Raw genomic sequence first — 27,241 nt, 5'->3', positions numbered from 1 at the left:
ACCATCACAAATTTTAAGTCCCTTACAGTATGTACTACCCCCTCCCCCCCCTACCACATCACAACACAGGTGGTAAGTCACCTTCAGTATGTATTGCCCCCTCCCTAACACAACATCACAGGTTGTCATTCCTGTATTCAGTATACAGTTTGACTTACCCTGTTCAGCATAGTACACATATCCTCATTTTTGGCATATTTCATTATGACTTGAACAAGGGCCTCAATATACCAGCTCCCGCGTTCACGGTTCCTCCATGCATAATATCCTGCAATAAAAATTTATTTTTTGTTAAAAATGAAGTAACATATAGTTTATTACAGTTTATATATATATGTTTTGGTAATTAAGGGGAAGTAATTTTATCAGTCCTAAAAAAAGTAAGTGAAAATAACCTGGATTGATTTGTTTCATTCTAACAATATTATGACCTAAGGCAATGGTACAGCGTAGCAGGAGTGCACAGTATGCATTAGCTATTTTACGGTGCACTTAATATGATCTTCAGCACTTTGGATTCTCTACCTTATTATTGGTCGAGCATAGTAAACAAGTGTCTTATTGGTCGAGCATAGTAAACAAGGACACTTAAGCTGCAGATCTGAAGAACGAATGCCAAAAAGTTTGCATGTTTTATCAAATTTGTAAATGCAATATCATATTTTAGCACATATGCTTTGATTATTTTTAATGTCAATAATAGCTGTACCAGTTCTAGATAAATTAATTTAATTGATCATTAATCGAACAATATTATACAAATTTAATATATATTATGAAATATTAGGTCTAAATGTATGAGTGAAGAACGAACATTCTGTCAAGGGCAGTGTTGGTTAACCCTTTCACCACTGTAGACCATAATGGACCATATAAATGCCTGATAGAGTCTACTAAAGTTACATAGGGGTGAAAGGGTTAACAGTGTTCACAGCCACCAAGATAGATGACACAGATCTCTACGAGTGCTCACATCTAAAAGACTCAAACTTTGAATACATTTCTCTCAAACCGGATCAGTACTTACCTGATTGTGTTGGATAACAGATCAGCATGTCTGACATTGTTGGAAGTTGTCGCATGCTTGGATGGGAACCGTCGATCTCATCAGCCTGTTTCCAAGCTACACCTTCATCCAACGCACCTAATTAATAAAACAGATTATACTTCTTTAGTACTAAATTCGTACACATTCAAGGAAAACTTGAACATCCCCTATACTGTGTCGTTGTGTATCTATCTGTCCTTTTTGTTATTGTGTTCATTATATATCAATAATTTAAATATTCAAACAAGGCTTTTTTTATTTAGCTTTGGAAAGATAACCAATAGGACAATTAAACATAAATGGAAAAAAGAGGATGGTAGGAAAGGAAATAGAAGGGAGAGAGAGTTGCTCCGACAGATATAACTTGTGTAAAATGATGGTAATGTTTTAATAATATAACCGTTGTTTGATTATTTAGAATTAGAAAGATCTCATGTGTACACTCATGGAACTTATTCACACTACTAAAAACAGGGTTCTTACAGTTAAGTGTTGATGACATTAACACCTACAGTAGCCGATACTGTATACCAGGAAACAATCTATAATCGCCCGTGTTGATTTCAACCTTCACATTTAATTGCTATGATTACTTCATTGTTTACTAATATTTGCTCTAATGATAAATTCACCCTCATTGCAGTGGGTGAAAAAGGCAAAAATAAAACTGCAGGGGAAAAAAATCCCAGTATATAGTATTAATTTAAATCAATAACACCTATTTAGTTTCGTTTGGAAATACTCATTTACTCATGAACTGTAATTCCTTTTAATACCTGAGAACGTGACTCAAGCACCAAGTCTAATAACATTGATAAATTTTGGGATAGTGATGAAAGGAGATTCACAACATTTGGAGTGACGTCACATCAAAGGCATTCTTATATATTATGATTAAATAAATATGGACTATGATCTGAATATAAAGGCAGATATGTCTACGTTCAGAATAAACTATGTTAGACTTAGTCAAAGTTTCATTTAACTATACACTTCTATACTTACCTCCTCTACATGCCTGGATAAAGAAAATTTTCGGTTTGCCAATCAGACTTGTACAGCTGTTGTTGTCAAACAGGGAGAATATCTTGTCCAGCTCTAGCTTTGCCCCGTCAGTACCGAACAGGTAACCTTCCTCTCCGTGGCTGAGGAGGCAGACCACACAACAATCGGCCTGGACATGATCCTCTAGTGAAACAAAGTGCTGCAGCTTCTTACCGATGTCCTGTATGGTGTATAAGTACGTTATCTCAACGGTCAACGCAAACAACCAGTTTGAAAACTTAACATTTTAATGTGAAATTAATATCTTTCTATTGTCTTGGAAACGCATATTTGATGAAAACACAGGACTGTTCCATTATCATTTCCACCCTACAGTATGTAATGTTTATGTTTATATATATATATCGGTTATTTTGATATTTTTCACTGGCAAATAGAGTACATGTATCCTATTAAACAGGTTCCACTGTACTAAATTGTATTTCCAACCCACCACTTTCACCATGTAGCCTTATAATGAATTGTCTGATGTTTAATTGCCAACATTTACTTACCAGTACTGCTAAATATATGCAATATCTATTGTCCAGTGTTGAATTTGCACTTTTATTCAAGAAGGAATACATACATATATAGTCCCCTGTACATATGTGATAATGAGATGGTAAATATTACACTTCAGTCCCCTGTGTACAACTGAATAATAATAATAATGTTACAAGTCCTTGTTTAAATAAATATTTACTTTAAAGAAAGTAGCAAGCCCCTGTGTTATATACTATAAAGTGTGATGCAACAGTCCCCCGAGGTGAAGCATATCAAATTGGAATAGTTCTGCATACACTTTACAGGGCTTGCTTTGTATAGATTTTCTTAAACATCTTTATCTTGAAAAGACTTTTAAGAAAGTGTTTACAAGAAATGTTTTTTTTTGAGTTGGCACCTACATCTGCAGTGAGTTTGTCGCTGTCGTTGTATACTGTCACGTTAAAGTGGAGTTGGGTGAGCAGGTTGTGAAGGTTGTCTCTGTCAATGTTTGTTCCTCGTCGTGGTAGTTTCCCCTCCACCTCGTTCACATTGATGATCAGAGCCTGACCCCGTGGAATTCTTCGCATGGCATAGGACTATAATAAATTAGTACAACTTAACATAAATATTTTTGGTGAAATACTGATTCAGTTGATATGGCAGAAACATTAACTTCACAAATTTAACCAAGATAAACAGTTGAAAGATTTAATGATTTGCTTTAAAACGTTCTTAATTCAATTTATTCTCTATAAATGAATTTACTCTTGAATTATTCTGTGTCTCTAAAATAATAATGCCTGGTATTTTCTGTAAGTATATATATGTATTTTTCAGGCAAATTTTTATTTTATTTTCCTCCAAGGATATAGCCAATAGCTCCTTGTTTGTGATCAATCACTTGAAGTTTGTTTCCAATATATTTCAAAATCTCTTTGAAATGCCAGATTTTGTTTAGAACAAGAGGTGGTAGAATAATGAGGCTAAATCATTCTTCATCTGCACATGCATAATGTGAATGGTTCATGTGAACTTGTTTTACATGGAAAGTATATTTGATACCAACATGTTATACATACATCATGTATATATTTGATATAAACGTGTATTACTGTTTAGAAAATGCTCAAATTTAATTACAGCCATATAAATGGCAGATATAAGAATATAACAATTTTAAGAAAATAAACATTTCAAATTAGTTAAAAGAAGATACAAACTTTTTTGAAGTGACTCAGATAAAACTGTCGCTGACAAAGTGCAACTTTAACAGAGACTGGTCCATCAGTGAGGTCAATATCTGGGTCATCAAACTCGCCGATCGGCTGGATAGGAGGGACACGGCTATTCCTCTGGCTGCAGGGGTCCACCAGGAAGATTTCAGGTAATGGTTTGTAAAGTCCATGTGAATCGTATGACGGATCCCTGACACAGATGGAGCCACCGGATCCATCCCGCGAAGGTAAAATCACAGTCTCTTCTGTCCTTAGTCGTTTGACACCTGTAATATACATGTATATTGAAGTTGGTCTGTTGCTGTACGGTCTGACAAACACCATATAAATTGACTTCATTTCATCATGACATCGTTGACATGTATATCTGTATACACAGTTATTTAACTACCCGTTATATGTAAAATTATTCATCAAAACATTGCAGCTACAATTATGGAATTGATCAGATTGAAACCTGGTATTACCTGATCATTACACAACATTATATTTCCAGTATGTAACAATATTTAATTGAAGCAGTTGTGGAACCCAGTTAATCCCAATCAAGACAAACCCTTTCCAAATCTAAATAAATAATTCTGTCCCAACTTTATCCACAATCATGGATATTCAAACTATCTTGTTGAATTTGACAAATTAGTTGAAATCCTTAAAGTGTCAAATGAATAATATTACAAAACCACATACCATATATAAGGTTTTGTAAACACACCAGTACGTGCAAAACAGATATTATTCTTACATTCACACATTTTTTTTAAAGGAGTATTTTATTCCATCAATTTAGATCTGTGGGTGGCCTACTTCTTTTTTTTTCTTCAATTTTTATCATAAACATGAAAATGAAATATTTTCATTGTTTATCTTCATGTGTCCATTAATCAAGCTAAAACAACCGAGTCCTAATCAGTAACATGAAACATTAAACCAAGCTTGAAACAACCAAGTCGAGACTAGATCAAAATTAAAAATAACACATCAAAATTCACAAAAATAGATACTGTGGAAAGCGACCACGTTTCCCATCCTCGACACTCCTGGGGTTATGCTCACATTTGCTCTATCTCTAAAATATATCATGAAAAAATTGAAGGCTTAGTGTACACCACCTTGTGGACAAGACGAGAAGACTAGCGTGATCCTTTGATGTACATCAAAAGAATCTGTTGGCTGTGAAACAGTAGAATTGACTGGCTTTGAAGTCGAGCAAAGGACATGTCTCAGCCTAGCGATTGGTCAGAACATTTTTTAATTGCAGCATGCCTCTAATTTTACTATGACTTATTCCAGGGGCGCAGAGAGCGAAAGTGAGCGTAACCCGTGGAGTATAGAGGATGGCATAATACAAGATATACCTTAAGTCTAGCTTTGTACAAAACTGGGTCCTGATCAGAAACTTAAAATGAAACATCTCAACACAAACCAAACCACAACAGTCTAAGATCTATAACAAACCTTTATAATATTGTAGATAAACTAGAAAATGTCTGTAAGACATGAATGCCCCCCATCAACCATGACCTTAGCCTTGACCTTGGAACCCTGAAACACAAAGGTGTCCGACGTATACTCATACTTGAATATTGTATATAGTTTGACCAAAATCTGTGAGAGAATGCAGTTGCTAAGTGTTTTCATTGAATTGGGACAGGATGGGACGGACATGGGCAACACTAAATGCCCCCCCCCCCCCCATTTTATGGTGGGGGCATAAAATTATTTTTCACTCACCTGGGTGATCATGGGAGTCCTGACTTGGCATGAATGGTCGCTTGATCATACCATCTGTAATACAGAATAGGAAAGTCTGGACAACATGACAGTAGTTTATAATGAACAAAAGTATATTCGGTTTCATTTTAAACTGGTCCTTTAGACCAAAATACCTTATCTTCCATTGAGATAGTATGACACACTTTAATTAACAATTTTTCAGAATATAATTAGTAATAATCAATAAGACATTAGTTTACACCTGTTTGAATTTGAAAATGATGTTCCGTGTAATTCAATCTAAAATTGTTTAACATAATCAACAAACATGCAGCATTGAAGTTTTGGTTGATCATTCTTACTTTCACTTTATAAAAATAATGTTAAACTTTTACTGCTGTAAACCTACATATACCTAGGCTATCATTCCGTGGCAACATTTCCCTCTCACCCTGCCGTAGTCGGATGTATTCCTCGTGTGGGGATGGTCTCTGTCCAACATACTCTGCCTCCTGGTGAGCTACATACACTTCCCTTGGAGTCATGTTGGGAAGGGTATAAATCGAGTCCTTTGTTATATAATGTTTCGACCTGATTCGGTTATATTCCTCATGTTCTCTGTCTATATAATCAGGTTTCTCGGTCCCTTTCTTGGTGTGCATCATGTAGGGATACTGGGTATTCCATTGTTTGCCATGTGGACTGTACCCGGAACAATTAGGGTCCTTCAAAAGTCGATTTTCTGACTCCGCGCCATAACAGTATGGATCTTGTTTTTCCATGTAGGATTTTGGTAGAATAAATCGGTCAGCTCCCTGTTCCTGCATGATGGCTGCATATTGAAACTGTGACCTGCTTGGAGCTAGAACAGAAACCCCAGAGGGACCAGCATGTTCTAGTCCTCTGGGCTGATTCTCTGACATTTTGATGATCCCTTGTGACTGACTGTTTTCTGTAACATTTTGTGATTTCTGAGCTTTTGTTTCGGTTTCTTGTACACATTTTGCCTCGGACGGTTGAGATTTTTCTTCCTTCTTTTCATCTTGATCCGATTTTAAGTATAAGTCAACAATGTAATTCTGTTCTGTAGCGGTAAGAGCATCACACAAGCCCTGAAATGCGTTTGGTCCATTTAAGACGTCCAACAGTTTTTCAGTCCTTGCTTCTGGAGTTGAACAGGCCTGAAATTGATCCAAATCAGAATTATTATTTCATAACTTATTCCTTTGTTCAATAGAATTCTCAAGATAAGCATAACATCATCATGCTCTATATCTGCCGTGCACAGCCCTATATCTGCCGTGCACAGCCCTATATCTGCCGTGCACAGTCCTATATCTGCCCTGCACAGCCCTATATCTGCCGTGCACAGCCCTATATCTGCACTGCACAGCCCTATATAGCCATGCACAGCCCTATATCTGCCCTGCACAGCCCTATATCTGCCCTGCACTGCACTGCTCTATATAGCCCTATATCTGCCCTGCACAGCTATATAAAGCCCTGCACAGCCCTATATCTGCCCTGCACAGCCCTATATCTGCCCTGCACAGCTCTATATAGCCCTGCACAGCCCTATATAGCCATGCACAGCCCTATATTTGCCCTGCACATGCTACACCTTTTACTACTTTCGATAATGTTAATAATTCTGACGTTATAAGTTATAACTATTAACAGTACACTGTAGTGATGGACAATCAGTTTAAATCATAATCGGTTTGTAACCAGAAGTAGTAAATCAATTGATGATTGGCTGCAGAGTTTGTTTATAATTTTATGAGACTGAACATACAAATAAAATGAGAACACTATTTTTACATCATTAGACTGAGTTGTTGTCTATTAATTAGGTTTCCTTCTTTGAATGATGAATGGATTTCAAGCAACTTTAATGCAGTTTCATTTATTTTTCTTCATTGTACCATCAATCACATAATGAAAATCATAAGGATAAACAACATTCAATGCACACCTTACATTGTAAACATTTGACACTTTGATTTCAGTAATAAACTGGTTACATAGATTTTTATATGGGATTTGTAATCGATAATCAGAATTGGAAGGGAAAACTTATCAATTTTCAATTATAATTGAACAGCAGCCCATCACTAATTAACAGTGACTATTTCATATTGAAAAGTTACAATGCAACATATTTTAATTTCCGGTCAACACTCCAACTCTATGATACCAAATGGGTGTTTGTAGGATAAAGGGTTGGATGGGGAAATAAGTATTTCTAATAACCAGATGTAGCTTACCAGGTAAACACTTTCAGGCCACTGTGAGAGCTCACCTGTATTGTGTTGCCGACACGTTTTGAGATTATTTTCCGTGACAGAAGCTGTGTGATAAGTCCATCATCTATATTGATGTCATCCACCAGGTCAGCTCGTTTTGTACGCAGAATTTCTTTGTGCTGTTTGTCCATTCTTACTTTTTAAAGTTGAAAATCAGTCATTTTCTGCAAAAACAACAAAGTTTCAATTCATTGATTCACTAGATCAGTAAATATCATATTATCTGACTGTAGATACAAGTCGCTTGTATGTACTCCTTATATATATATATATTTGTGTACAGCAGAGATACGACTGATTGCAATCTGACATTTCTTGAAGAAATAGTGATCAAAATGATCTTTTCCTACATTGTGTCAGAATTTGCTTCTGAACAATATCTTCTTTCAGGGATAATAAAAACAGTCTCTTTAAATTTCCAGAATTTTTAAAAAGATCAAATTTAGATTCATGATCAGTACAAAAATGGGAACAATTAACGTTGGTCCAAGTCGAGTACAATTACTACAGGTCCGTTCCGACATTAGTTTGGCTAGGCTGACATGGGGTACAGACAAGTTAGTACATGGTTGTTTCAGTACAAAACTACTCCAGTACTTGTAAATGTATAAGACAACTTGTTTCTTCCAAAAAATATTTTGATGCTTTATAAAAAAATTGCACTTAGACTAACTTTTCAACTGCTGTGTCCTGTGTGTTGCTGATTTTATATTTTAAGGTTCAACAAGCCCCCTGAAAGAGGCTATAGTCACCCTAAATTTCAACCCCCTGATAATATTCAAATACCCCAATTAAAGATTGAAACTTATATTTGAAGGTTGGACATATTGACGGCTTAATTATTAAAATGTCCCATAGCAAGGTTAACATAGTTTAAATTTTGTAGACAGCTTCAGATGTAGGATAGCCTCAACTGCAAGGGCCTGTTCGTTTATGAGAAACAACCGGTTAATGTCCGTTTTTAAATGTAACAATTTGGGGTATTTATATGCAGGCCTTGCAAGGCTTTGTCAAGGCTCAACTGAAAGCAACATCAGATTACTAAGTCCAACCTTATTTAATAAACAAAAACTCTGGTCCGACCGGTTGAACCGTTTAAACGAAAACATCCCTGGGGTGCTATGTATTTATGGTTATGTCCTGATCTTTTGTGATGTCCACATTTCTGCTGTTAAGCATTGTGTTTTGTTTTTGTATCCATGTTCATCGCTTCAGCTTAATGTATTTTTGCATGCCAAAAACACCACGAAAACACCATTTGTTCCCTTAGCGGCGTCGTAATAAAAGCTCTACAGAGCTTATGTTTGTTGTTGACAATTGTACACGATGTTAAATAAAGATTATTATCATTATTATTATTTCAGCTTTTAGTGAAAATGTTCAACAGGTCAGCATGTTTGTTTTACCATTTTTAGTGCTTTTATGATTGTAGCTTTGTTTCCGTAGTGCTGATGCTGTAACATAGGTTCCGGGTTGTTTCGCCCCAAATCCCGTTCGCCCTAGGTTGTTTCGCGCCAGGTTGTTTTGCCCTAAAACATTTTTTTTAGGGCGAAACATTGTTTGGTATTTTCTTTTCATTTTTATTTGTTTTAAGTCACAAATTAAGTCTTTTTAGTCTTTCATATCATTAAAATAAGTTTTATTTAAAAAAAAAAATGTGTTTGTGTTGTTTTAAGTACATTGTAAAGCAAAAAACGGATTACGTTATTTTCTTAACGCCGACACACATTATAACATATATTGAATTTAATTTTAGAAATAAGTAAGAATAGTGAAATGAAACAAAAATGGTGTAATTTTAAAAATTGCGGGGTATACAACAATATTATTTTCCATGTTAACACATTTAAATTAGTTTAGTGTACGGCTGTACGCATACTCGTCGCCGTGTGACAATGTTTTCTTTACTTGATTTCTGCACACGTCCGTGTTGTTTTTTTGCTAATTGGAGATTATGTCCATTTTGAGAAGTTTTGATAGTACCACGGAATTAGATTTAAGTCCGTGATAGTACCGACCAATAAAAATTAATATGCATATTTGAGTAGATAATTTTGAGTAGGTAACTTGTCATAAATAGAGCATTTTTCAATACTGTGTTATAATTCAACATTAGTAATGTTGAATTATAACACAGTACTGAGAAATGCTCTATTTATGACAAGTTACAAAATGCACAAATCATCCATAACGTAATTTACGTTATGGATGATTTGTGCATTTTGTGCGACTCCGTGGTTAGACGCAGACAGCATGGTATCTGAAGTGATGTGTGTGACTGTTGGCAGCATAGAACCTGGCAGCATAGAACCTGCCAGACTGACAAGTACATTATTATACAAGTATATTTAATGTATTTTGATAATTCCCTAAGTAAATTGCCAACGTTTATTTCATAATTCAAATGTACACATCTGCTTAACAATTAAAATACGTATCTATGTACTTGGGGAATTATTTACATTTCGTATACTTCTCTAGAGAAAGTTTTTTTTTTTTTCATCCTTATACGCAATTAATATACGTATGTAGTTTCAGTCTATATACGCAATTTGTAACTAATCTATGTCCATTTCGTATACGTATCTATGTACTTAGAGAAATTAATTTAGTTTCATTATATGTCCATATCTTATCTATATATTATAGATATATATAATTAAAGTATTAATTTCTTTTCATTCTTATACGCAATTTGTACCTAATCTATGTCCATTTCGTATACGTATCTATGTACTAAGAGAAATTTGTTTTATATAAAATGGCTGACGTGACAGGGTGCTTTTTAATTGTTTATATCATGTTTTAAATATTTTTAACGTTAAAATATATACAGGTGCATTTTATAAAGAACAACATTACTTAATTAAGGTAAAGAAATGAAAACGATAATATACAGTATATTCCGGATATTAGTATGTCCGTTGTAGGATTCGGTGATGAATATACAGGTTCGTTCTTCACCTTCCGGCACGTAATTATATCTTGATTCAAGAGAAAGATATTTTTTTTAACTTTTAACATGATATTTATGACTTGATTTTTTGGGCGAAACAACCTGGGGCGAACGGGATTTGGGGCGAAACAACCCGTTACCGTAATATATAGTATGCATGTGTTTGTCTTCTTTCAGCAAATATTATTGAAGTGTGACTTGTTTAATTAAAACAGTGTTTTTAGGTTTTGTATTTGTTTGTTGAAATACAAGCCAGTGTATATAGTATGAGACTGGCTCATAACTTTTCCTCAAAATGACAAAAATGTGGAAGTTGGTTGGTATACACATGTCAGGGAAAATGTCAATAATGACCATGTTCAACACTAGATTAAGATTCTGGTATTTTGCAATTTGTGTCTTTATGACTTATCAATATTAAGCCAGGCGGTAAGAAGTAAGAGTGACTATAGCCACTCTCTGAGGACTCTTCGGCATTTTTGTCCATACAAAAAAAAGGTAATCGAAATATTATATCCCAAGTACCGGAACGTCTAGAATATGATCAATTATTTCATCAAACTGATTCCGTCTCGCTTCCATTACTTGGCATTACCTTGTATCTGTATATATAAGTCTGTATAGTACTGTATTACTGTAATATCCGGCCTCCTCTGCCATAAACAAATCTCTCGTCGTCAGAAAGCTACGTTATCGCAGCCAAAGTATGTGCTGTGACCAACCCTCGTTTCAAGTTCCTTTAAAAATCACCAAATATGGTATCAATTAAAAAATGCAATGTTGTTTTGCGTAAAATCATACGGTTACATAAAAAAGTAAGCCTCATAAAGGCTTCAATTTTAGGAAAATATTTGGCCCACATGCGATAGCGCCATTTTCAAAACTGAAAAAACCCACTGCAGCCTTGTTTGAATAAACTTACCAAATAGTCAACACTTTTAGTGTGTGTTTGTAGCTGGTATAAGGTAAAGTAATAGATTCAATATATCTTGTTAGTTGTGAGATCATTTGTCTCCATGTCTTTTAATTACCTGTACCTTTTTCAAAGTTTCCAAACTTCGCCTATTTTCTATAACATTCTTTTTTTTTTGTCTCACCACGAGGAGAGCAAACCAAGGGAGATAACAAGGGTGCTCAACTACAATATATTGTACTGTAAATCATGAATCGGCAACTAAAAATTCCAATGTGATCCAAAAGTTATATGAACATTAAGATTTAAAAGACTCAACAGATACGCTTGTTTTTTTTAATATAACACGAATCAGATTAAGTATAAAAAGCCTTTTTACCATATTAAAGAGTCAATCAATAAATTAATTATAAATATTCAAAATTCAATTATCAACACTTGAACATAGATTTAAATATTTAAAAAAATACATATATCCTTTTTCTCAATATTGATAAACCATTTTTATTAATTAAAAAAAACCCAATGGAAATCATGATGCATCCATGTAGGAATAATTACAAAACAATTTTCTAATAATATTTAAAGGATTTTTTAATATGAAAAATAAGCCTGTTATCTAATACATGATTTTTTTTTTAACAATATCAGAAAGCGGATTACAAAAATCAAACAATAATTAAAACAAAGTAAGCGGAGAATCACATAGATAGATAAACTCCCCAGCCATCTAACCCCTCCCCGACCCATAGAAATCATGTGATACGTTGTATGTCTGATGTCATGTGTTGGTGTGAAAATTAATTCAGATCTGCAAATCGTGTTTTTAATTTCTAAAATAGTTAGGATATTGAAATGAATAGATCAACAATCCAAATGTCATAGTAATCAGAGAAAGCCAGGATTTGTTTGATACATAGGTAAATCTACATTACGCTGCGACATTGATCATGTCACCTGGCCGGGGCATCATGTCAAAAGTCTCGCACATCCCACACTGGGCTCCTTAGAGGTTGGCAACCCTGGGAATGGTGTACAAGACATAATTAGTCTGTAATGAGTTGATTCATTAGAGTACACAAGTTTATACTTCAAATGTAGTGAACTGATATCTTTGTCTATGACCTTTGACCATTTAACCGTGTCCTGGGGTTCATAAAATATCCTTTACACAAGCTTTCCACTACAGACAGAGGAGGCAGATCGAGACGCACAGATGGACACGCCCCTCACTAACCAGGGGGTTTAATAAATTAATTTCAAATATTAAATGATTTTTAGCTCACCTGGCCCATCCGTCCGGCGTCAATATTTTACTTTAAGTAACTTCTTCTTAATAACCAAGAGGCCTAGGGTGATGATTTTTGGCCAGAAGCAAACTGGGATGAAGTACTACATGTACTAAGTTTGATCAAATAAATGACCTTTACCTATTTGCCAAGTCACAGGGGTCAAATATGTTAAAATCTTTAAACATTAACGTCTTCTGAATAACCCAAATGCCCAGGGTGATAATATTTGGTCAGTAGCATGCTGGGATAAAGGGTTACCAGGTTTGTTCAAATGAATGACCTTCACTCATAATCAAGGTCACATGGGTCAAATGTGTAAAAAAACACATTAAACAACTTCTTTTGAATAACCCAAATGCCCAGGGTGATGATATTTGGCCAGTAGCATGCTGAGATGAAGGGCTAACAAGTTTGTTCAAATGAACGACCTTCACTTATATTCAAGGTCACAGGGGTCAATCGCTAAAAAAAACCTTTAAAAAAAATTCTTCTGCAACAACCAAATAGCCCAGGATGTTGATATTTGGCTAGTAGCATGCTAGGATAAAGGGCTACCAAGTTTGTTCAAATGAATGACCTTGACATCTATTCAAGGTCACAGGGATCAAATATGTTTAAAATCTTTAAACGACTTCTTCTTAATAACCAAAATGCCCACGGTGATGATATTTGGTCAGTACAAGCATGCTGGGATGAAGGGCTTCCAATTTTGTTCAAATGAATGACCTTGAATTACATTTGAGGTCACAGGGGTCAATTGTCTTAAAAAATCTGTATATAACTTCTTCTGAATAACCAAAAGAACCAGTATGGTGATTTTTGGTCAGTAGCATGCTGGCATAAAGGGCTACCAAGTTTGTTCAAATAAATTTCCTTCACTCATATTTAAGGTCACAGGGGTCAAATATGTAAAAAAAAAATCATTAAACAACTTCTCTTGAATAATCCAAATACCCAGGGTGATAATATTTGGCCAGTAGCATGCTGAGATGAAGGACTAACAAGTTTGTTCAAAAGAACGACCTTCACTTATATTCAAGGTCACATGGGTCAATTGTCTAAAAAAACACACTTTAAACAACTTCTTCTGAATAACCAAAAGGCCAAGGATGTTGATATTTAGCCAGTAGTATGCTAGGATAAAGGGCTACCAATTTATTCAAATGAATGACCTTGAATTATTTTCAAGGTCACAGGGATCAAATTTGTTAAAAATCTTTGAACAACTTCTTCTGAATAACCACGAGGCACAGACTTTTTTTTATATTTAGCCAGTAGCATGCATGGATAAAGGGCTATCAAGCCTTATTATTATAATGACCTTTACCCACTTTCGAGGTCTCATTTATTCAAATATGTTTAAACATTTAAATGACCAAATTTCAATAATCAAAAGGTAGGGTGGTGATATTTTGCAAGTTGCATCCCGACATGAAGGGCTTTAAAATTTGTTCAACATAATGACCTTGTTCGACTTTCAAGGTCACAGGGGTGAACTGTTTTTAAATATAATAACAGGTTCTTTCGGATGACTTTTAATCATAAATACTGATATTTAGCCTTTAGCTTTATTTAAGATCACAAGTGTGAGATGTATACCAGGTGAGCGATGCAGGCCCATTGGGCCTCTTGTTTAATACAGTGTTGTGTAATAGGAAAAGAATAGTGATAAAGATAGTGCCATCGCTGGGGCTAGAACCTGTGACCCTTCACTCTCCAGCCCGATGCTCTACTGCTGAGCTGAAGGGAAATTCCATACAGCTGACACTTGTAAGGTAACCTAATACACATATTTACAGTAGTAAGAAATGTGGATTTTTTCCACTTTAGCTTGCTGTATTTTACTCAAAGCTTACGGTATTTGTCTATATTTTTTAGTACACAATGATGTGCAGAGTAAATTTGTTTAATATATTTTTTAAATTTAAGTTTCATATAAACTACGAACATATAATAGGGGAGGAAAAATGCAAGCCCAGACCAGGGTTTGAACCCGGGACCCTCCGAACCACATACTAACGCTCTACCAATTGAGCTTCCCGATGATCGACCCAGTTCTACTACAAAGACAAGGCTCCTAAAGGAAATTCCCTGGAAGATGTATCTAATCAAAATAACAACAATAAATATGTTTCAAGGCAACATTTAATTCTGGCTTTTGTGTACATCGAGATACATCATATGGTTTAGTACACATACACAAGCAATAAGTACTTTGTGAGTGTACACAGCTTCATAACATCAGAAACACAAAACACTAATGCTGATCAAAATGATCCACAGAAAAACAATACAGAACCAATATTGAACAAAAAGTATACATAATTAGCTGTGTATGTTGGTGAAAGTAAAAATCTTTATTTAGAAAGCATCATATCATAGACAAGTCAAGTAGTGTAGTGGTAATTTATTTATATACACTGGCAAGAGCCCGGCCCTCTCCCTACTTTCTTTGTCACCTCGCCCTCTCCCTACTTTCTTTGTCACCACGCCCTCTCCCTACTTTCTTTGTCACCCCGCCCTCTGAAATACGTGGGTAGTCCACAAGCTTACATTTGGAAAACAGAGGTGGAAAATTTGTATTGTAGTATTTAAATTTAAATCATGTCTCAGTTTCTATTGCAAATTATTTTCATGTAAGTTTATGTTTATTTTTCTATTGACAACAGTTAGTATTAGCAATTAATTCAAACATTTATCATGAAACGTTTTTCAATCGTAAAATGAAGTAATCAACAAAAGTTAATTACTTCATCTACCCATATACTAGTGTTTACCAATATAAAAAAGTACACTTGTAAAGAATACAGAATTCCAAACATGTTTTTAACACAGAATAATAATTGACATATGGCAAGGATCGCTAGCAACAAGTTGTACTATATATACTCATATACTTATCCTTAAAAAGCCAAGGAGACATGATGAAGGGAGAAATAATTATGTACCTGGTAATATCTGCACCCTGATATGAATGTCAATAATCCTCCTTTATTAAATCAATTGACCCTCCCTTTTATTAAATCAATTGACCCTCCGTTTTATTAAATCAATTGACCCTCCCTTTTATTAAATCAATTGACCTTCCCTTTTATTAAAGCAATTGACCCTCCCTTTTATTAAATCGATTGACCCTCCCCTTTATTAAATCAATTGACCCTCCGCCTTTATCAAATCAATTGACCCTCCCTCTTTATCAAATCTACTGACCCTCCCTTTTATCAAATCAATTGACCCTCCCTTTTATCAATTGACCCTCCGCCTTTATCAAAGCGAATGACCCTCCCTTTTATTAAATCAATTGACCCTCCCCCTTATTAAATCAATTGACCCTCACATTTAAAGTGTATTATTTACTACTTACTGGTTCCAGGTCTATAGTATATAGGCTCATCAAAGACATATTGTTTTAACCAAATTTCAAAAATAAATTAAGGGAGTTGGGATGTTGGAAAGTACCATCAAATTGATTCATGCACCTTTTGGTTGTCTGATTAATGTCATCACTTTCAGCAGATCTAATACACTGTTCGCAGGAGGACAGATGATTCTATTAGGATGCATTATATAGGGATAAACAAGTAGACGACCTACAGTGACTGTATTGCTCACATGGCCCCGATTTCACATACCATATTCCTTAGCTTAAATAAAGATATTTCCACAACTTAGATCAATACATTCCCTATGGCAAAATTAAAAGTTGAAAAAATGTACATGAAAACTGGTTCAATAGCGTAGATAACAAAACACAAACATTGTAATAATAATATAATCTATGGCCTCTAAGTCTGGCCCCAATTTCACATACCATATTCCTTAGCTTAAATAAAGATATTTCCACAACTTAGATCAATACATTCCCTATGGCAAAATTAAAAGTTGAAAAAATGTACATGAAGACTGGTTCAATAGCGTAGATAACAAAACACAAACATTGTAATAATAATATAATCTATGGCTTCTAAGTCTGGCATGGTCATATGAACACAAATGAACTGAATATTCCAGCATGAAAAAGCTTATCAACCCTATGTTATACTATATTGACAACCCTTGAATCTTTAACTTAAAAGATCATGCTCAGCAAATATGATAATTATAGCACCAATCAAAGCTCAGGCATTGAGCATCTTTTTATAACAGTCCTAGCAAACTGCTACTTCTGAGGTTTAAGCCTCCTATGTTGCAAAAATAGCCAACTCTTTCTTCTGAAGTATGCACCCTCTATAACCGTGGTTGCCAACTATTACTTTCAAAGTGTCCTCTGTAGCGACCGTAGTCTAATATTTACTTCTAAAGTAAGAGACCTCTCTAGTGACCGTAGCCTACTATTATTGCATCTCTACAGAAGTATTTTTGAACTCATATACCAAATGAATTTTCAAAATATAAACAATTAGATGGAGACAACATGTAAGGTGTTATGAGATATGTTTAGCAGACTAGAGGCAATGAAGGATAATCCTTGTACATACATTAAATATAATGGAATAAAGTTATGATAATGTCACCTAAAAGCTATTACAAAGGTTTTTACTGGCAACAGAATGGCACATATATATATAAGGAACACACCGATAATCTCCTGTAGTAGATGTACTTAATATACACACAAGTGTTTGCTAATATTGTTTTATACAACGAAATTAATATACACACAAGTTTGCTTATATTGTTTTACATAACTTGTATACACTCAAGCCCTAAATCACTCACAAATATACATTGTTGGCCTTGCATGATAGAGTCAGCCTTGAACGACATTTTTAAAGAAGCGCTAGGGCAATAAGACTGAAAAGGCTATTGGTTGTTTCTAGTTACCCTACGTATACCTACCTACCCTGATTATTTGTGACTTCCCTAAACTTTTTTTTGCAGTTTTCAAGGATGAACTCATGACTGTTAAATTCAAGATTACTCTCCTATATATAAACATGATTAAAATAATTGTAACAGGAAGCAGACATATTTGTTTTGATTGGCCAGGTATACCACAATCTTTACTGTAAGGGTTGTGTATGAACTATCTATCGCCTTTGGTTGGGTTTTATTTTTATTGTGGTGTATAATAGTACAAGCTTGGGTTAGTCACAAGCTAATTATACAAATTTAAAAAAATTGAGCTTTGAACATCTGTAGTACATGTGATTAAAATTGAGTTGTACTGCATTGACAGTAAACAGTATATACCTGGAAGTCTTAATCGGAGAGAACCCATTTTTCTCTCGCAGTTAAAATACAAGTATCGTGTTCACTTGATAATTAACTGATGTGACACCAGACAATTTTTGTAGGCCCCAAATTTTGTGGTTTCCAGACAAAACACCATTATGAGGGAACATGAATTTGTGAACTACGAGTACCCACTCAAATGAAGACTTGCTTTATATCAGACTTATAATTACTTTGTGGACCAATGAATTTGTGGATGAAGATTACCCTCGAAATCAATGAAATTAAAAACCTCCCAAAAAATTAGTGATTTTACAGTACATGTTTTGTTTTACAATTTACATGCGGTATACACTGTCTAGTTATAGAGATGTATATTTACTCCCTAGTCTGTAAGTGCTGGTGACATATCCTCAAATTAAATTGAAGAGAAAAACAAAGGAGATACCAAGTATTTCAAAGATAGATGATATACTTCCATAATACATGTACATGTATATCAATAAAATTGTCCATGTGTGAGACCCAATGTTTATAAAATAACTCTAGTATTATATATTAAACAAAAAATCATCTACAAATAAAACAATGCTGATACATTTATCATTTCAAAAAATTATTTGATTGATTACATTTTTAAACAAATCAATGTTATAACAAGAAAAGAATTATTTTGACAAGCATACACATAATTATATGAATATTTTGTGTATTTTTTCTTGCACCGAGTACCACAAAAATGTATTTCAGAATACCATTGTTTTAATCCACATACTACCATCATCATAAGAAAACACTTAACATGACTATCGGTAATTCATATGCAAAACAAGAGAAGAAATTGTCAGAAATGCATCTTTAAACTACAATGTATATATATTTGGTATTATAGACTTATATAATGTGTAACCTGAATTGGTAATAAACAATCAAAACGTTGTTTTTTTCATGAATTTAAATATTCCACAACTATTTGTCCATCAATAATTACTACCAATACTAAATAAGTTTCCACTAAATTGCAAGTTCAAATATTTGTGAATAAATCCTGCAGACAAAGTTCAAAAAATTAGGTACGCCACAAAATAATTATTTACATGAACATTTTTTTGTCAATTTAGCAATACATAATCCACCATAGCTGTTTTAATATATATTGAATTTCAAGAGTTTTTTTGTATCTTTACCAGTGTTTTCTTTTGCATTTTTACACTTGATGTTAAAAGTCACTAGATGCACTCTTTAAATATATCCTTACACTTGATTAGGCACTCATCTCAGCAAACTTTAAAGGCTGTGATTTATCTCCCGATTGGACCGAGATTTCCACACTTCAATACAGGTTCTCGCCCATTTAAATCTGAACATGACATCATATACTACTGTCCCCATGACCACCCAGTATTCTTCCTTTTGAGTGTGTGTTGGGTTGTCATTGTCATATCATTGTGCAACCTGTCAAACACTAAGGGTTAAAGATAATACTGTGAATGGTGGGAGAAATTTCTATACAACACACTGTCAAGAGATAATAAAAACAGTAAAATATAACAGCAAATATCATACAATACATGTATTAATTAGTTTTACAATAATACAAATTATAATGCTGAAATAATGATACAAAAATTTTTGATTTAATATTATTGATGAAGCAAGTTTATAACACATAGAAATGATAAAGCTGACACTTATAACATAAAAAACATCCAAAGTAATGTTGATTGCTTACAAAACCATAATCTTTTAAAAATAAAATTAAGTTGCGGTATATATATAAATCTGTTGCCAAGTAAACACATGTGAACATCCAACTTAGATACATTTTGTACAGGTTGTTTTATATATCCATGTATAAGTACTGTGTACCACCTTACCATGAAACGCAGCACATAACACACCACAATATAACATGAATGAATACACAGCACCACAATATAATGTGAATGAACACACCGCACCACAATATGATGTAAATGAACACACCGCACCGCAATATAATGTGAATGAACATACCACACCACAATATAATGTGAATGAACATACCGCACCACAATATAATGTGAATGAACATATCGCACCACAATATAATGTGAATGAACATACCACACCACAATATAATGTGAATGAACACACCACACCACAACATAATGTGAATGAAAACGCCACACCACAACAAAATGTGAATGAACACAATATAATGTGAATGAAAACGCCGCACGACAATATAATGTGAATGAACACACCACACCACAATATAATGTGAATGAACACGCCGCACCACAATATAATGTGAATGAACACAATATAATGTGAATGAACACAATATAATGTGAATGAAAACGCCACACCACAATATAATGTGAATGAACATACCGCACCACAATATAATGTGAATGAATATACCGCACCACAATATAATGTAAATGAATATACCGCACCACAATATAATGTAAATGAACATACCGCACCACAATATAATGTGAATGAACATACCACACCACAATATAATGTGAATGAACACCCCACACCACAATATAATGTGAATGAATATACCGCACCACAATATAATGTGAATGAACATCCTGCACCACAATATAATGTGAATGAACACACCACAATATAATGTGAATGAACATACCGCGCCACAATATAATGTGAATGAACATACCGCACCAAAATATAATGTGAATGAACATGCCGCACCACAATATAATGTGAATGAACACAATATAATGTGAATGAACACAATATAATGTGAATGAGAACGCCACACCACAATATAATGTGAATGAACATACCGCGCCACAATATAATGTGAATGAACATACCGCACCACAATATAATGTTAATGAACATACCGCACCACAATATAATGTGAATGAATATACCGCACCACAATATATGTGAATGAATATACCGCACCACAATATAATGTGAATGAACATACCGCACCACAATATAATGTGAATGAACATACCGCACCACAATATAACGTAAACAAACCTTTTATCAATGAAAACCCATTCATAAATGTTAATACCATTCAGCATGACCAATTAATGTGTACTTTATATAGTACATGTATTCCTTATACACACAGAATCTCATTTGATGAGAAGGGAGATAAAATAACACAATTTAAGGAACGTACAAGAATTAACAGTGTGATTTTTCTTATTTAAAATGTAAAGCAAATGACTAGCATGAAAAACAAGCAGGATTGCTACGTTGTATCCCAGTGGTACCTCACTTCACTGTCCTCGATTGGTACCCCAGCATAACTGTTCCCCACTGGTACCCCAGCAACACTGTCCCCCAGTACTACCCCTGGGTCACTCATTGTCCCCAAGTGGTACCCCCCGTGTCACTGTCCCTCAGTGGTGTCCCCACGTCACTGTCCCTAGTGGAACCCCAGCATCTCTGTACCCCAGCGTTGCTGTCCCCTAGTGGTATCCCCTCGCCACTGTCTCCCAGTGGTATCCCCTCGCCACTGTCCCCCAGTGGTATCCCCTCGTCACTGTCCCCCAGTGGTATCCCCTCGCCACTGTCCCTCAGTGGTATCCCCGTGTTGCTATCCCCCAGCGGTATCCCCGTGTTGCTATCCCCCAGTGGTATCCCCACGTCACTGTTCCCCAGTGGTATCCCCGTGTTGCTATCCCCCAGTGGTATCCCCTCGTCACTGTTTCCCAGTGGTATCCCCTTGTCACTGTCCCCCAGTGGTATCCCCATATTACTGTCCCCCAGTGGTACCCCCGGGTCACTGTCCCCCAGTGGTACCCCTGCGTCACAGAAGATGCATGTTTGTGGCAGCTACAACAGATAACATTCAAACTGCTTCAATAGAACCAAGATATTATGTTAATATCTCTGCCAATCCAAGGCCAGGACGACCAACTTGATTTCCAATAAAACTTTAAAAGTTAGTCTGGAACTGTTGATATAAAGTATACCGTCTATGTGCCAGCAGAACTAAAGGTATAGCATTCCGTGTCACAACTGTTCAGAGACCAAAGTGGTCATATAGACATATTCATTGAAAAAACGTGAAAGTAGGTTGTTTGACTGAAAGGATACCCCCTATGTATCAGTCCCTAGGTTGTTTGATTGAAAGGATACCCCCCTATGTATCAGTCCCTAAAAGAATTATGACTTTGACACAATAAGATTGAAGTGTGAAACATCCTACACAATCAAAGAAGGTGGCAATCATTGACATCAGATCGAAACTTTAGATAAACAGTCAAATACACATGTACATATGATAATCATAAACATTCACGAAAGATTTTTTGTATAATACAGTTGATAGTTATTGAGAAATGTCTCATAATTCATTTCAATACTTGCCCAAAAATGAAAAAGGTTGCTTATTACGTCAGAGGTGCTGATTACAACAAATAGGATACTTTGTTTTGAACAATAAAAGCTGTTGTTGCTCATCTTATCTAACTGATAATGGCTACAACCAAATTAGAAATCAAACAGTCTGGAAGTTGTGAAATTTTCAAAATGCTTTTTTGTTTTGTATCAGATGAAATCAATTACATTGAAACAATATAATCATATTTCTTTTTAGAAAATCATGTAGAGTGTATTGCACCTTTATATAAATATGTATCATTCCATCATCCATTTAAACCCTGTAAGTGTTAAATTGTATAACTGTGAACACTCAAAATCTTGTTTTCATTGCCTGAATATAGTTCATGTATTTTGAAAATTTGCCCCATGATAAACAAACTTATCTAAGTGTTTTAAATAAAATAATATTCTAACATATTAAAATGCAATTTGATCACCAGGAACTTACCCTTAATACCCCTTAAGTGCACAAACTATTGTTTTGATTTGCAAAACATTTAAGGAATAAACAATGAATTCACAATGCTACATTCAACGTCGTGGCAATGATATATACTGGAGATTCAATTTGCATTTGTCTTTTGAATGGAAACATCTGTGTATGATGGAAGCTGTTTCCTTGACCCACCATCCTTCGGTGGAGTCTCGTTCATTTTGGTGTAAGCGTACAAAAAGACTCCAAGAATCACAAGTAAATTGCCGCACCACCACATCAAAGTTTTATATTCATGGTAGAACATGATCGCTAACATGGTCTGTGTCACCGATTTGGCATTGATGCTGATATGGTGTGTCACGGGAGACGTGTACTTCACTTGTAAAGCACTCACCCAGCCAATCGACAAGCTAAGAAAGCCAGAAAAGGTCAAGAACATCCAGAAGCTGGCATTGGTGATCAGATCTGATGACAACACCTGCTGAGCTTGGCCAGAGCTGATGACAAGAGGCAGGAAGATCCATACACTGTTTATATTGTTGTAGTAGGCTTGCTTCAAACTGTCGCCGTCTAAAACCTGCTCCACCCTCTTGAAATAAATTCCACAAACAGCATTTGCTAAACTTGCTAAGATTCCGTAGATCATTCCCCAGATGCTGAGTGTGCCGGCGTTATCTTCTTGGTCAATGCCAATTACAAAACCCATGATTACCAGTGCACATGAAGCTATTCCTAAAATCGAAACAGATTTTTTCAGTATACAAAACGAAAGTATGATGGTGAAAATCAGAGTGGAAGATCTAGCCACCTGGTAGAAGGCCACACCAATATGTTTCAACATTAAATTGTTGAAAGTTAAACCAATAACAAATGAAAATGAGAGTTTGAGCATGTCACTATTCAGCAATGAATGTATATCTAGGGTGGGCAGTGTCAGACCCAGACGTAGGTGGCCAGACCACCATGTTACCAGTTTGATGAGGATAACTGCTGCCAAACTTTGGTACCAAGCGACGAAGATTGATAAATCGTTGACGCCGTAACTACCACTAAGGATGTGCTTGTTTATAAACACCATGGAGATGGATACCATCCAGTACAGGGCTACGACCCAGGCGATCTGTTGTGGCGACCGCTTTGTCTCCATGGTAGCGACAGAAGGATCGTGTTAACTGCAATCACAATAATGAAATCTTCAGACGACTTTATATGGTTCAGTGACTATTCCTGTGTCTGTAGAATTACTTAGTCCATCATTGTTTCAATGTGAGGTTCCTCCAATCTGTCAGTAGATTTCCTAAATAAACATAAAATCAAAAACAATATTATTGCACCCTACATTTTACCTATTTACTTTCTAAAAATGTGTACAAATGAATTTTTACAATTATATCTATATGGACTCTTCCTTTAAAACACTTAAATACATTTATTGAGTTATAAAAATGAACCCAAAGCTGGATTTTTCATGAAGACAGCTGCTGTGGGCATGATAAGCTAGACTGCTGTAGTGGTGCCCTTATCCTTTGATCATAGTTGTATTACCAAGTAAGGCTGTTTAATTGTACTAGCCATCAATAACAAGGTCTAAACAGGTATGATACTATCCATCGTTTACTTGATCTGAATGAAAACAGAAATCATAGTAATGCATTATTGTAAAATTATTACAAAGACAGGGAATTTCTCAAAGATCTCTATACACTTTTCTTAAAATAGAGTGTCCCAGTGTCTGTGTTACATCTCTTTCAAAGAGAAGAGTTCCAATATGTTTAGCATTTTTTCGGACTGGTGTTGCTCACCCACTTTCTATATATATAGCAAAGAGTTTTTTAGAATTTTATTTTAAACAAAATCAATTTGGCACTTGTACAAATTTTCTATACCCAGACCTCATGGTTATAAAGAAGGTGCTTATCCAATATACTGCTGTAAAAGGACCTGCAAGCTATAGTATGAATGTATGTTTATTTGGTGAATTTCACCGTAGGGACTTTGAAACTGGTCACCCAGTGCTACTTCTCAATTAAATGCTAATATTTATACCAGCGTATATTATGTATGGGGGTATTTTATGCTATAATTCCCATGTATAGTTTTTTCAATAACATTCATCAGTTTGGAAATATCTAATATCAAACTTTTACTTTATATACAAACAATCAACGTATTAAATGTGTCGCAACATTTCAAGACCGACTGGTCCTTTTGTCAAGCTTAAAATGTTGCGACATGTTTGATACATTATACACCGTTTGTATAGTGTAAACCGTTGATAAGTCATGTGTAGTTGTAGCTTCTAGTTGCATTTAAATGTTGTCTATCTCTAGTTTGCAATCTTTTGCATTATTTTCACATTACCCTTGATTTTCTTGTTACTTATTTGTCACAAAACTATAAAACTAAACATTTTGAGCTCTGCTTATTATGACAGCTAACATCCAGTCCAAGAGTGCATTTGTTAGAAGTATTTCTGTGCCACCTGAACCATTTCAATAGGGATACACGAAAGGAACAGTTCTTCAGAAAATTCCAATTTTGTTTTTCTTACTGAGCAGGTCCAGTAAACTTTGGATTTAGCTCTATAGCTGCTAAGACTCACATAACTATATACACCAATAATGTATAGCTGTATTGAGCTACTATTATAGTCTATCATTTGATATTTTTAATAAAAACAAAGCAGTGTTCCGTGAAACTATAGGTTTTATGGTTATGTTGACTACAAAAAGCATACCTTTAAAGCTATATTTTTATTTTCATAATTGTAGAATTACTGAATTTTCTACATCAACATTTTTTTACAAACAATAATTTTACTAGATTTTTTTTGTAATCTTTTAAACTTTTAGATGAAAAATTACATTGAATACCTATTTCATATAGGTTGATACACAACTAGTATAGGTTATTACAGCTATATAGCTCAATCGACAGAATGCACTGGACCTGTTATGTACAGTATCAATCGAGAATCTGTTTCACTTCTAAATCTGTTTTTGTGCCTTGACCTAATGCACATCGCTGTACGCATACTGTACAGATTTTTACATTATAATTTTTAGGGTTTTGAAAGTAAACACTTAGTAAAATATCTGCACATTGTGGATACTCCAGGGGTTACACTCACTATACTTACGCTCTCTACACCCCTGGAATAAGTCAATGACAAAATGAAGGCACACGCCTAGCTGATTGATTGGTCCCAGGTAAAAAAATCTGACTGATTGCTAGGCTGATACTTTTCCTTTGAAGATTACAGAGGAGTATGCAAAACATTTTTTTGTAGCAGATACAAATATCATAATTACTTTGTAAATATTTTCTCCAGATACTCTTCCATCTTTTTGGACCTACTGGTATCACAGCGGTATATATACAAACTTTGCTATAAACAGACTGGCACAGAAACTGGTCTCATCATAGAGTCGTTCAATGATGGTTGAATAAGTTGTAAGTGTAAAGGAAGTAATTACAAACTGACTTTCCAGGTAAAATTAAAGACTGGTTATTGTTGTTGAACAATGTAAAGCATGTTCCACCAGTGTTTAATTTTGCTCTATTTCGTTTATTTGGAAAATATCATCTTAAAAAAAACCTTGTTCACACAATGCTAACTAGTCCAGAATGCCCCTGAAAAGTGGGGCACATGTGTCCCTGTGAACAACATTATATTATAGTTTCTCAAATTTTAAAACAGCTGTCAAACAAGGGACCCTCGAAGTCACCAAACAACTCGACTTATTTACAGACATGCAAACTGGTAAAAACGTTTAAAAAATCTGGTGTGAGGGCAATTATGGGAAATTCTGTCTAATATGACGACTCGGTTAAACCGATTGGATCAGTCGTGCGTTTACAGAACGGGGATGGACCTGCACAGAGGTTCGTTTCAAATTTCTGAAATACACATATGCTATACTGATGTATTTGATATGGGCCACAGCACGCCATGTTAAGGTGGACACACTGATATGATGCGAATAAAACACAAAGTGTGTCAGTACTTGTCTTGTGCTGTGACCCGAGGTAGATGAATCATATCGTCTGTGTATTTTAGACATACATAACGAACCCCTGTTGATGGACCCCAGAATGTAGTTTTGCGTTCAAGAAAGCCTCATCACAGTTCGTCTAGTGTAAAAATACATCAATGGGAGACAAATAGCAATGCCCTCGCCGTAAGTAGTATTCTTACCATAAAGGCATTTTCATCCTCATCTTCAGTCGTTCAGTGTCATTTCATGACTTTGTTGTATAAATAGA

General features: G+C 35.0%; 2 protein-coding genes and 1 pseudogene across 8 annotated transcripts in view; 1 reads left to right on the top strand and 2 right to left on the bottom strand.

The window, feature by feature from the left end:
• LOC110461055 overlaps positions 1 to 11,897 on the bottom strand; it is a 14,046-nt gene extending 2,149 nt beyond the window's left edge. Inside the window, exons 1-10 of one of the 7 annotated variants that reach the window (XM_021514349.1) lie at positions 11,832 to 11,897; positions 11,390 to 11,531; positions 7,835 to 8,002; positions 5,948 to 6,713; positions 5,551 to 5,604; positions 3,802 to 4,082; positions 3,001 to 3,177; positions 2,054 to 2,273; positions 1,028 to 1,144; positions 159 to 268 (exon numbers count right to left, since the gene is read on the bottom strand). In XM_021514349.1, coding sequence (XP_021370024.1) covers positions 159 to 268; positions 1,028 to 1,144; positions 2,054 to 2,273; positions 3,001 to 3,177; positions 3,802 to 4,082; positions 5,551 to 5,604; positions 5,948 to 6,713; positions 7,835 to 7,969 — 1,860 coding nt within the window. In that variant the 5' untranslated portion in view covers positions 7,970 to 8,002; positions 11,390 to 11,531; positions 11,832 to 11,897. Of the gene's footprint in view, positions 1 to 158; positions 269 to 1,027; positions 1,145 to 2,053; positions 2,274 to 3,000; positions 3,178 to 3,801; positions 4,083 to 5,550; positions 5,605 to 5,947; positions 6,714 to 7,834; positions 8,003 to 11,389; positions 11,532 to 11,716 lie in introns of all 7 variants that reach the window. The other 6 variants (XM_021514343.1, XM_021514364.1, XM_021514335.1 and 3 more) reach the window with 6 other exon arrangements.
• LOC110460614 (YLP motif-containing protein 1-like) lies at positions 10,092 to 22,000 on the top strand. The gene is made up of 2 exons (XM_021513624.1): positions 10,092 to 10,164; positions 21,417 to 22,000. Exons 1-2 carry the CDS (start codon positions 10,092 to 10,094, stop codon positions 21,998 to 22,000), a joined length of 657 nt encoding a protein of 218 aa, XP_021369299.1.
• Positions 21,773 to 27,241, bottom strand: LOC110461048 (annotated as a pseudogene).

This window comes from Mizuhopecten yessoensis, unplaced genomic scaffold, assembly GCF_002113885.1.
Source record: "Mizuhopecten yessoensis strain PY_sf001 unplaced genomic scaffold, ASM211388v2 scaffold1379, whole genome shotgun sequence".
Lineage (NCBI taxonomy): Eukaryota > Metazoa > Mollusca > Bivalvia > Pectinida > Pectinidae > Mizuhopecten > Mizuhopecten yessoensis.
This window is presented reverse-complemented; position numbering and strand designations above follow the sequence as displayed.

Bases quoted from the DNA above. Each gene is read 5' to 3' on its own strand.
- LOC110460614 (XM_021513624.1), top strand. From the start codon at position 10,092: ATGGTATCTGAAGTGATGTGTGTGACTGTTGGCAGCATAGAACCTGGC. The intron at 10,165-21,416 runs GTACATTATTAT...GTTGTATCCCAG, and splicing joins AGAACCTGCCAGACTGACAA to TGGTACCTCACTTCACTGTC.